At 43.8% G+C, this 12,406-nt stretch overlaps 1 protein-coding gene across 2 annotated transcripts in view; it reads right to left on the reverse strand.

The window, feature by feature from the left end:
• Nucleotides 1–3,748: 3,748 nt before the first annotated feature.
• The window catches only part of aass (aminoadipate-semialdehyde synthase), a 21,417-nt gene continuing 12,759 nt past the window's right edge, over nucleotides 3,749–12,406 (reverse strand). For both annotated transcript variants that reach the window (XM_080545423.1, XM_080545424.1), the window contains exons 14-24: nucleotides 10,861–10,982; nucleotides 10,266–10,395; nucleotides 9,544–9,654; nucleotides 9,032–9,140; nucleotides 8,749–8,889; nucleotides 7,813–7,980; nucleotides 7,233–7,328; nucleotides 6,396–6,511; nucleotides 4,981–5,069; nucleotides 4,638–4,814; nucleotides 3,749–4,093 (exon numbers count right to left, since the gene is read on the reverse strand). In XM_080545423.1, the coding sequence (XP_080401549.1) occupies nucleotides 3,975–4,093; nucleotides 4,638–4,814; nucleotides 4,981–5,069; nucleotides 6,396–6,511; nucleotides 7,233–7,328; nucleotides 7,813–7,980; nucleotides 8,749–8,889; nucleotides 9,032–9,140; nucleotides 9,544–9,654; nucleotides 10,266–10,395; nucleotides 10,861–10,982 (1,378 nt within the window). In that variant the 3' untranslated portion in view covers nucleotides 3,749–3,974. The remainder of the gene's footprint in view (nucleotides 4,094–4,637; nucleotides 4,815–4,980; nucleotides 5,070–6,395; nucleotides 6,512–7,232; nucleotides 7,329–7,812; nucleotides 7,981–8,748; nucleotides 8,890–9,031; nucleotides 9,141–9,543; nucleotides 9,655–10,265; nucleotides 10,396–10,860; nucleotides 10,983–12,406) is intronic.

Below are 12,406 nucleotides of genomic sequence, written 5' to 3' on the forward strand. Positions count from 1 at the left end.
ATCGGTTATTCTGATTGATTTTCATGTCCTAATAATTAATAATAATTTTGCCATTTAGCAGACGCTTTTATCCAAAGCGACTTACAATTACGAATTACAGGGACATTCCCCCTGGAGTAACTGAGGGCTAAGTGCCTTACCCAAGGGCACACTAGTAGTGGTGTGGCTTCAGGCGGGATTTGAACTCACAACCTTCCGATCACAAGTCCAACTCACTATCCACTAGACTAGACCACCACTACCCCCATGTCCTAATCCCTTCTAAGACTCCAGAAGAAATGCTCATTTCCAGGAGAAAATAGGTCAGGTATCCAGACAGGCTGTATCCATATATACACATATAGCTGTATCCTTCATTTGCATTTTTTACTTTTAATAATTACATGCCCAATTCTCCTCAGCTTGGTGGCCTAGTTTGCAAGGCTGAATAGAGTAGAGGAAAAAAAGATGATTGTTTGTCAAAGGGGCTGGCGCCCACTATGACTTTACACCCATTCAAACATGTGCATATATTATCTTTTTATATATATTTCGATATTTGATTGGTATATTTTGTATGGTACAATATCAAAGGTGTGGAGTATCTTGTTACTGGTGCCTTAGGTGACCCGTGGCCATGGAAGGTCAAACTAATGAGATCGACCCTCCGCTACCAAACCAGCCGCGCGACAACACAGTTCGATACCCGCACAGCCCTACCACGCCCGAACCATGACAGAATTGCAGGAAATTTTATTTTTATTCTTTTAAGTGGGACTTTATTGAACCTATAGAAACCTAAAATAAAAATAAAAAAATCTGGATTTTCATGAATGGGTTAACATAGGACCTAGTACCTAAATACCTGCAGTACCACATTTGATACACACTTTCTGACACGATTTTGACTATAAAATACATCCTGAAATATAAAGTAATTATGAGTTGCTTCAAACAACTAGATACTCATGTTGGATATCAGTAAGAAATGTGATATTCTTACCTTAACCGCTAAAACAGCAAAGAATGGGGACAGAAAACGTTCTGGGCTTGTTTACCATTTTCACATTTGTTTTAATCGCAGCTGATCCTGATAACCATGTTGGAGCAATTAGATGTCAGAATAGGTCTCTAGAACAGGTGACTATAGGGCTCTATTCTATCTATTAGGTCTCTATTCTGCCATCCGGTGGAGTTTCGCGGTACTGCGTTCAACTGTTCAATTGTAATCTTTCTAGTCGCAAGTCAGTAGGTTGTTGTGCAGATGTTCTCTTACTTTATGCTGTAACAGCTTTGGGACCATGTTCATTTACTCTTGTTCAACAATAGAATAACTTCACCCTGGAAAAATGTAGAGAGAGAGGTTTACAGTTTACAAGTTTGTAAGCAAGGATGTAAAAACTGTGATTATACAGTTAGCCGGAGCTGTAAGTGAACCTCTTGTTCAAGTTGAGACGGTCGTCCTGACCACAGTTGGAGTGCTGGAATGTTCTCCTCAGGTGTGCTGTGATGGGTTCTTAATCGTTAATGTTTCACAGCTTAATTAATTCATCAATTAATCACAAAGACACACAAGACCTTCAAATCACTTCCCTTTTAATTTTTCTATGAAATACACATTTTTCTTTTGGTCTTTCAGAGAAAAACACACGTATGCTGAACTCCAAATTGTGGCGCCACCCATCCTCCCTACACAGTGCTGCTGGCGGGTTTAATAGATTTAGGCGAATATCATTCACCGTTATAAATCATTCACCGTTATATATCATTCTCTCACCTTTGACCTTTGATTTGACTGCCTACACCTGTTCACATTGACAGGAGTGTCTAGGAGGCGGCGTCTGATTTGGAGTTCAGAAACACACTGTGCCGTATTATAATCTGATCAATGTGAGTTAGAATACAAATATATATCTGTCTCAATAAAACCGTTAATCTCTAGACTATTTGCCGGAAAAAAAAAGGCTGTGTTCACAACAAAATAAAAATCATTGGTTAGTCGTCTCAATGTTACATTTCAGTAATGTAATAAAGTTATAAGCATTCTGCTGATATCTGACGGAACTATTTATGTCCAATCTGTGAAATAAATAAAATGACATCATTACAAAAACTCAACCATTTGATTGTTTTCTCTTTAAATAAGAGTAAACGTAAATAGAAACATTTTGCTCTTATCTATATATAGATATATCTATCTATACTCTATGTGCTGCACACAGATACAGTGTAGACGATGTTTGGCCATTTAGGGCTCCGGGGTTATGAGCTGTGGATGACAGATTACTCAAGTCATTGTGTAAAAAAACAGAAAAAAGAAAAAAAGAAGCAAGATGTGTGTTTTAACTGCTCAGAGAGTCGTGGTGGGTTTGCACTAGGGGTGGGCATCGACGATCGATAATTGATCGATAATTGATCGATAAGGATCTTGGTCGATCACAAAATAAAACATTTGGTCGATCACAAAAAAAAAAAAAAAATTTTTTTTTTTTTTTTTGTGATCGACCAAATGTTTTATTTTGTGATCGACCAAGATCCTTATCGATCAATTATCGATCGTCGATGCCCACCCCTAGTTTGCACCATGACAGTATATCTTCAGAACACGCTAGCTGTCCTGGCTGCAGTACAGTACAGTAGTGTTTCCCTTTAATAACTAGACTGTGGCGGCCCCCCATATTAAAATGTGTCCTGCCATCCCCAGTAAACAAAGAGTCCAACAGACGTCCTCAGGGAAGCCGGGATGTGGGTTCAGATGACGTCTTTCTCGGACATCTTATAGTCCATAAGATGTCCTAAAGACGTCATCTGGACGTCCTAGAAAGACGTCATCTGGACGTCCTAGAAAGACGTCATCTGAACCCACATTCCGGCTTCCCTGAGGACGTCTTTTGGACTCTTTGTTTACTGGGTAGTCTTATAACAAACCGAAAATATTTGTACACACGAGCGACATTGATTTAGTACTATCGCTAACAACCTGAAACAATGCCACAGCAATGCCAACAACTGCTTGATTATGACGCCTAAACACCTTAACCAAAGCAACAGGGACCATTGTATTTTTTATGTTTTTGTAAAAAACAATGTACACAGATAGCTTGAAAGAATTATGCTGCTCTAAAGGAATTCCTTGAGCAGGTCAGATATTACCGACATCTAGAGCATCTAGTCCCTCGTTGTTAACATGGATGTTCAATACAATAATATGTTCTCACCAGAGCCTTGTCAGTTACTATATTCAAGTCTACTGGTTATTTTTGATGAATCATGAAATGGCCGTGAGTGCATTCCAGTAGTCTAGAAAGGTGTCCTCTCCTCTCCAGTGACTCTCAACAGTTGAGATTCATGAATCATTTGCATTGATGACTGACTGAACAACAGGTTGAACATAACTGGACTAGAGGTGAAATCTGACCTGATTCTCTGATTGTCCATCTGGCCTTTCTCAGAGGTATTCTCAGACCAGACAAAGGAGAAAGATGGAGAGAGAGATCAACCATTGAGGTTCATGAATGCCAGCCTCTGCCATACGGCCACTCACACACACACACACACCTGTGGAGTATCTCACAGTGAGATGCGGTGAGAAGGACACAGTGAAAAGGAAGGAAGTCATTTTACAGTATCGCGACGCAGCCTATAGACCTATGGCTAAGCCACGCCCCCTTTGAAAACTCTGACAAACAAACAACGCTTCACTGACAGTGACTGACTGACCGACCGTGACTGAATGACATTCAATGACTTACAATGGCGGGAGTTGGCACATTTCTGATTTACCACAGTAAGTAATAGACATGTTTTTTTTTTTTTAAAGATGACAAGAATATTTAGTCTAGAAGCTTTTCACCATCAGATATTAGCGAGTTGTTTGTCCGAGTTTTCTGCCTGTAGTGACTTTTGCTGTGATATGATTGGAGAGTTTCTATTTTGGGGGCGTGGCTTAGCGATGGGTCCGTTGCTCATGTTGTGTGTGGGGGTGCAGGGTGGGGTTACTCTTGCAGGGTGCTCTTAGAGGTGAACTGGAGGCCCTCGTCCTGCAGTCTCTTCAGCGCCGGGCCGTAGATGTCTTTAGTCATCGGCAGCACCAGACCCTTCGTACGGATTTCCCCTGCAGAGGAAAAACATTCAGTTAAATGTTTACCCCCCTCAAGACCACCAGGACCAAGCTCCGGACCTGGGGTGACGGGGCCTTTTCAGCCGCAGCCCCGTCCCTCTGGAACGCCCTCCCCAACCACATCAGACAGGCCAACACCCTGCCAACATTTAAACAGGCCCTCAAAACCCACCTCTTCAAGCTCGCCTTCACCAGTTAACTCTCTCCCCCTCCCCTTCCCATGTGTCCCCAGCACTACCATCAATAGGCCACTATACCTTCTTCTATTCATTTTTTGTTTCTTTTTATTATTACTACTCAATCTTTTCAGTTTGTAAAGCGTCTTTGAGTGTCTAGAAAAGCGCTATACAAGTCTAATGTATTATTATTATTATTATTATTATTATTATTATTATTATTATTATTATTATATTTCCACTTCACTTTCTTGAAAGCTGAATTGTCAGGCTTCTTGATAGTAAAGTAAAACAGCCGCCCCCACAGGACTACTGACCCCCCCGCCCCCCCCCCCCCCCCCCCCCCCACCAGGCCTACTGACCTTCCAGGACCATCCGCGCCACGATGGCGGTGGGGTAGCCCACGGTGCGGGCCATGGCAGAGAAGCCGTTGGTGTCTCCGTAGACCACCAGGCTGATGTGTTTGGTCTCCAGCTCGCCTGTGGAGTGACGCAGCCCCACGTCGTTACGCATGATGATCATGTCCCGCTCCCCCTTGTCTGAGAGAGGCGGGGGGGGCGGAGGGGGGGGGAAAGAAACGCGCAAAAGAAAAGCACAATAAAACATCGTCAAAAGAGATTAAAAACGGAGGAACGCCCCAAAGGGACAACATAAACAGAACATAAACAGGAACATAGGGTCTCTCCAGGGTTCCTCTGGTCTTACCGAAGGAGAGTTTGGCCTCCAGGTGTTTAGTCAGAGCCAGGAGCACCGTCTCAGCATGAGGGACAGCTGCCTCGCTCAGCATCCCAAACCTACACACACACACACACACACACACACACACACACACACACGGAAAGGGGGGATGGCAGTTTTAGAAGGGGGATGATTTTGACCGCTTTTATTTCAGGGGGGGGATGCCATCCCCCCTCATCCCCCCTCAACTCGAGTGCTGGATTCAGGAAGATACGGGAACGTTTTCAACAATTCACCTTTTCATATGTCAGTAATTCTCTGCTCAGTGTTACCGTGTCCAATCCTGCTGGATAAATAATACAATACTGTGGAACCCTAAGAGCCGTGAACAAAACCTCCCGTACGCCTCTGGAGAAGACTGAACGTGATTAGCATGAATGCAGAGGCACGCTAACCCTCTTCACACTCCTCCAACAGCAGCAGGACGTCGGTGAACGACCTTCACATTGTTACACGCTGACAACAGCGGCGTACAGTAAACACCAGATTGAGATTCAGAATCTTCGTGAGCGGTAAAACTATTGTTGTATTCTGGTCCGAATATTTCACAACATTCAGAGTATTTCCTGTCATGGAGGAGGACTGTTTGCTAAGTCGTCGCCCCTGATTCAACCCAATTTATCCTTCCTCCCTTTCAGGCTTCCTCGACAAACAAGTGGTGAAAGCATTATGCTAAACCGACATACCCCTATCCAGTTATGTGTGAGCATAAGGCGTTATTTCAATGAAGGAAGGATTCCCTCCGTATGTTTGGAACAAGGCCACCTACACCTCTGTCCGACCCTTGTAAGACCACTGATGACTCCAAGGAAGGAAGTATGCTATCTATATGCAGGGGTGCAAACTGGTGATGGCCCAAAGAGTTGAAAACGAAGAAACTGATCAATGCGCGGCTAACCTTAGAGGAGAACATTTTCGACGGGGGGATAGCGCTAGCACTAATGGTGTTAAATAGATATCGCTAGCACTAACGGGGGTCTAACAATGATGCGCGTGTAAGTAGCGACAGCCCTGACCTTAACACCTGCAGAATTACTGTGACTGTGTTTCTCCACGCTGTCTGGAACTGTACCTAGCTGCCTGAAGCTAAAAGTTACGGTGGAGTTTAGCAGACAGGAAGATTCGTTTGTCAGCTCGCTCATCATGTGACTTGGATGAGTCTTAGACCCCCCCCCCTGCCCCCCCAAATAAAAATATTTTGCAGATCTACACGATTCACATGGATGACCTATTTTTAGGTAAGAACGGCTAATTTAGCAAAAAGGTGACAAGTTTGCAGCCCTGTATATGATTTAGAGCAAGGACACACGTATCTACAGCTCTGTAAGGACGGCAGACCCTCTGAGACCCTCTAACCATTTGAGACCCTCTGACCCTCTGACCATTTGAGAGCGTCCATCCTGTTGTCGTCCCTCCCGATGCGGTCGTATACGGCGCTCCTGAAGGCGTCGTCTGAGAGGGAAGAGGACAGGCCGTTCTGTCTGCAGAGGAGCTCTTTCTGTTTCACAGGGAAGAGCAGAGGGAAGCTCAGGATGGTCCTAACAAACACCAGAGAGAGATGTGTTCTGTTCTTCTCTGATATACACACATCAGGAGTCTACTGTATGGCTGTGCAAAGACAACATGTTTTACTTCCACTTGAATCCTCTATCCTAAGTCAAATAAAAAAAGGCCACATTCATTACCAGTGTAACCAACCACACAACTGACTAACACAACATCCTACTGGCCTCTCAGTCTAACCTCCATAGTAGTCAGACTTAAGCTCTACTCCTGTATCAGTGATGTTGCTTTTGATGGCTGTGCCGTAGTGCTTTAAAAAATTATATATTCAAATCAATTCATAATCAAATGTATTATTATAGACTGAAGACCTCCATCTCTTCAGGTTACACCTTAACTGCTCCTCCTGAGACATCTACTGCTCCCCCAGCACTGCGTCTCCTGAGACACCCGCTTTTCCCCTTTACTGTGTCCCCCAAGACTTCTACTGCCCCCCCTTGTACTGGTTCTCTGTATAAAATAAAAAGGTTTTCCTTCTATCACAGAGACTGCCAATGGCCCCTGGCCTGAGCTGGATTACTCTTCCTGCTACGACTGGTGGATTGATGATTCACTTGCTTAGTCAAATGTAGCGATTGTAAGTCGCTTTGGAATAAGACGTCTGCTAAATGCCAAACATGTAAATGTAAAATGTAATATCTGCTTCAGCCCGTTACCCAGGAGACGGGCGGTGCGGTGTGCTTCAGCATGGGGCAGGGCTCAGAGTCGATCAGGCCCAGCTTCACTAGACCAGACATGGCGTTGCTGAAACCCTGGGGGACGACAAGACACAGACATGGTTAAGAGAGAGAAACAGTAAACATTTCACACATGAATGAATGAGCCCAAACAGTTCAATAAGTCGTTAATACACAATAGCAGGTAGAATGCCTATTCTCATCATCATCATCATCATCATCACCACCTTCACAAACAGCAGTGTCATATACCGTATATATATACTGTATATATATAATATCAAACATACACACATTACACATGACTATCACAATGGACAATGTACACACATAACCACAAGACAAAATCATAGTCAATATTTCCAACTTATAAAGTGCAGTACATCTGGCAGGGTTAGTGCAGTGAGTCAGGTGTTGAGAGTCCTTATAGCAGAGGGGGAACAGACTGTTTTTGAAACGAGATCCAAGACTAAATTCTTTTACTCAGCCATCAGGGCTAGGCTCCAGGGTCTGAACTACCTTGAAGCGTAGCCTGTTTGGCGTAGCGTGTCTGGCGTACCTTGAAGCGCAGCGTGCCTCTGATGAGGGTGTGGGCTGACTGGATGCCGTAGGTGTCAGAGTACTTGGTGCTGTCGCGGTTGGGGAAGCCCTCCAGGTTGAAGCCGGGCAGGAAGTCCATGGGCGCCACAGACTCCATCAGAGCGCCCCCTGCTGGGATACTCACCACCTGCAGGAGAAGGAAGCTGGCGCTCAGACGCTGTCTTTTTGCGTCTTGTTTTTATTTTCACTTGTTTACCTATTTCTTTTAACCATTACTTCTGCTCTTTAATTATGTTTTTATATATGTAAATCACTTTGTGACCGCTGGTCTGTGATAGGTGCTATAGAAATAAACGTTACTTACTTACGATAGGCAGCAAATTCAAGACTGCGCCAATATCGGAAGTACACAAATTATAAACTGTCAAAATGTATGGCTTTTCAATATGTAGTTACAGTGAAACATTTTCAAGGAAATAAGAGTATTTATAGCATTTATAGCACTTTTGTACGAGGTAAAAACATAACTGCACTCCCCTATACCCCAGGACATATGACAATAAAACTTTTAAAGCGCTTTGAATGGAGTCGATACGACACTCCTGTCGCGATCGGCACAGCGAGAAGCGAATTTCGGGAATTCGCACATGATTAAATCCCCGTTAATTGAGTTTGCGGTCTAAAGCATCACTTCCCGGGGTGCCACCACGGTGGTTCACCCCTCAAACTGACGGGAAAGCGATTTGGAAGTCCATGGATATGGAACTGGGTTTCTACCACCTTCCTAACGGGTGTTATTCACTGACAAACAGGGTGCCCCTGGCCCCCTGCTATAAAAGACTAACATGTATAGACCTAACTAACCCTAACTCATCACAAATATAATAACCAACTAAAGGACTTTTCCAGTGTGTGTTTGTTTTTAGCCTTTTCTGGTCCTCTGTGGCCACCGTACCTCGTTGTCTCTGAGGAAGATGGCGGGGCTGATGGTGTTGAGGAGGACTCCGTAGGGACTCCAGCTGAACTTGTAGCGCAGAGGGTTGTCTGAACACTCTGGAGCAGGGATACCTCCACAGAACGAACTGTACGACTCCACCTACACACACACACACACACACACACACACACACACACACAAACTTGACCAAACATGGTAGTGCATTCTGCATGTCTCAAATCAACTGAACACACACACACACACACACACACAGACACACACACAGACACGTCTTACTCACAGTGCAGCCCTCAGCCTTGGCCTGGTCGATACACTCCATGGCCAGCATGTGGTCGATGCCGGGGTCCAGGCCGATCTCGTTCACTATGGTGACGCCTGCCTCCTCAGCACTGCACACACACACACACACACACACACACACACACACACACACACACGACTATGGTGATGCCTGCCTCCTCAGCACTGACCACAAACACACAGACAACACCCTCAACCACACAGGCATGACCTGGGTCATGTACTCACTTGGTTGGCAGCTCTTCCGGGAAATGTAATTTCCAATGAGATCAAAGTGTCTGTGTGTGTGTGTGTGTGTGTGCCTTTTAGTAAGTAAGTAAAGCTTTATCTATAGCACCTTTCATACAAGAAATGCAGCTCAAAGTGCTTTACAACAGGAATAAGAACAAACTGAATATAATAAAAACATTACTGTGTAACTAACCCTAACTATGGCGGGGCTCAGGTAGCTACTCTGTCTCACCTGTGTTAACCCTAACCTCTCTGCCTCACCTCTGCTGGAGCTCCTTCATGGCAGGACTCAGGTAGCTGGCCGTCACCATGTTCACCTTCCTCTTGATGCAGTGCTTGGCCACCACAGGGTGGAACGCATATGGTAGCATGCTGCAGGACAAACAGGACAAGACATGAAACCCTTTAGCCCTGTCATCAAAAACACAGTCCCGTATACGACTGGCTTTCTCCAGGGTTCCCACACCTTCTGAAACATCACATTCAAGCACCTTTCAAGGACTTTCAAGACTCAATTCCCTCAAATTCAAGGACCCAACACGGCATAGTTTGAGACAGATCTAGATGAGAATTTATATAATAGGAACTATCCGCTCACAGACAACGATTAAAAAGAGAGGTTGAATGTGTGAACACTAGATGGTCTCTTGCCTTCTCTACCACAGCACAGCAAAACAATATAGTGAAATATGTGTAAAGTTAAGAGACTTATTTACTAGTAAAACATTTTTGAATATTTTTATTTTTTTTTAGAGAGAGAGAGAGAGAGAGAGAGCGAGAGAGAGAGAGAGAGAGAGAGAGAGAGAGAGAGAGAGAGAGAGAGAGAGAGAGAGAGAGAGAGAGAGGGGGAATTCAAGCACTTTCAATGACCCATGTCTATTTTAAAAAACTTTTAAGACCAATTCACAAACTTTCTCCAATTCACAAACTTTCAAGGATTTCAAGTTACGGTACTCATGTGTGTCATGCGTGCAGGTGTGTACCTGATGACCAGGTCGTGTTCTTTGATCAGAGACTCCAGGTGACCTTCCTTGCCGGTGATGTCCAGCATGACAGGGACGGTGTTGGGATACCTGCCTGCCAGCTCCTCCGCCTGGGGCAACAACACCGACGCTAAGAGACAAAGAGAGACAACAAGCTGTAAGGAGTTGGAATCACTTGGAATGAAGAATGGAAAGTTTATTGGAAGTTTATTTATTTATTTTGTTTTGTTTCAATATTAAGAATGGAAAAGTATTAGTACTGTGGTTACTGTAATGTATGTATTAATTAACTGGATTATATAATCTAAGTAATATTGCTCTGCACTTGGAAGTGAGGGACAGGGGGAGGACATGATAAGCTCAGGCTTCATCCTACTCCCTTTCCAACAGTGACACCTGTACTTTTCATTATTATTATTTTTTATTTTTTTTTTTTTAAATCATGAAAAAAATCCTTCTTCTAGCACGACAACTGCCAAGAGATGGTGGAGAGAGGATTGACTTGCTTAGTCAAATGTATTTGTTGTAAGTCGCTTTGGATAAAATGTAAAATGTAAATGTATGAATGTGAGAGGTGCAGCCAGGCCGGTCTTACCAACGGTCACCTGGGTCCCCGGGTCGCGGGTCAGGTACTCTATAACTGGGCCTGACACGTAGCCTGACCCCAGCAGCAGCACGCGCTTCATCCCTGCGTTCCTCAGGATCTGGGCTTGTTCCCTGGGGGGGGCGGGGCGGACACACTGTCACCATGACCACCCAATACAGCCCTCTACAGACCTATCGCTAAGCCACGCCCCCTTTGGAAACTCGGACAAACACACAACGCTTCACTGACAGTGACTGACTGACCGTGACTGAATGACATTCAATGACTTACAATGGCGGGAGTTCACATTTCTGATTTACCACAGCAAGTAATAGACATGTTTTTTTTAAAGATGACAAGAATATTTAGTCTAGAAGCTTTTCACCATCAGATATTAGCGAGTTGTTTGTCCGAGTTATCTGCCCCTGAAGTGACTTTTGCTGTGATATGATTGGACAATTTCTATTTTGGGGCGTGGCTTAGCGATAGTACCTACACAGGCCTACACACTTACAAAAACGGAACACAAACTTACAGTCCTCACTCAAAACGTGTAGACACAAATACGCGCACGCGCACGCGCACACGCACACGTGCACACACACACACACACACACACACACACACACACACACACACACAGGGTATGAATTATGACCAGAGTGTGATTTGTTAGACCAGCAGAGTTGGGGGCTGTGCAAGAACATGTTTCACTTAAATCTCAGACGAACACACAAATTGCCCCCCAAATAAGAAGAGGAAGATTTCAGCAAAAGCGCTATATAAATACAATGAATTATTATTATTACTATTACTATTATTATTATTATTATAATTAAGAGAGTTCATGAGTACATGAGATCACACCAGTGAACCAAGCCTAAAGGATGTTGCACCTCACACAACACAGAAGATCAGCAAATCACACTCTGGTTATGATGATCGTTTAGGGGAAATAATAAAATAAAAAACCGATTACATTAAATAGACTCAATTCTATGGAAATCTATGGAAAGATGCCATGTTTACATGCAGAATTAAAACAGGTTGACCTCAAGTCCAGATCAGACTTGCTCATAACATCTCAAACCCCCCCCCCCCCCCCAGTGACCTGTAAAAGCAGCAGTTTACTCAGCGGTGTCTAATGTTAGTGTGACCGAGCTTTATCAAATACAGTTGATTTGTATATCTAGCTTTCCATAGCTCTGCATGTAGAGGCACAACACATAACAGATGGAGCAACACCGATTAAGGAAGAAGCTTTTCAGTCAAACTAACAAGGCAGATATGAAGTTTTTTGCATTCAATTATCTGTTAGATAAATGAACCAGTCTATGATTGGACAAAAAGAGAAAAGGTGATCAGATCAAGTACAGGTTGTTACATCACACCAGGAAGTGACACCTAATAAATTACCATCTATTAATGGGACAAATCAATCAATCAATCAATCAATCAAACAATAAATCAATCAATCAATCAAGTCAAATCAAAAGAATGACGGAATTACGAAACAACCCAAACAAGGAGGCAGATGTTCCCATCGGCATGCCAA

This window comes from Nansenia antarctica, assembly GCF_963989245.1.
Source record: "Nansenia antarctica genome assembly, chromosome: 14".
Lineage (NCBI taxonomy): Eukaryota > Metazoa > Chordata > Actinopteri > Argentiniformes > Microstomatidae > Nansenia > Nansenia antarctica.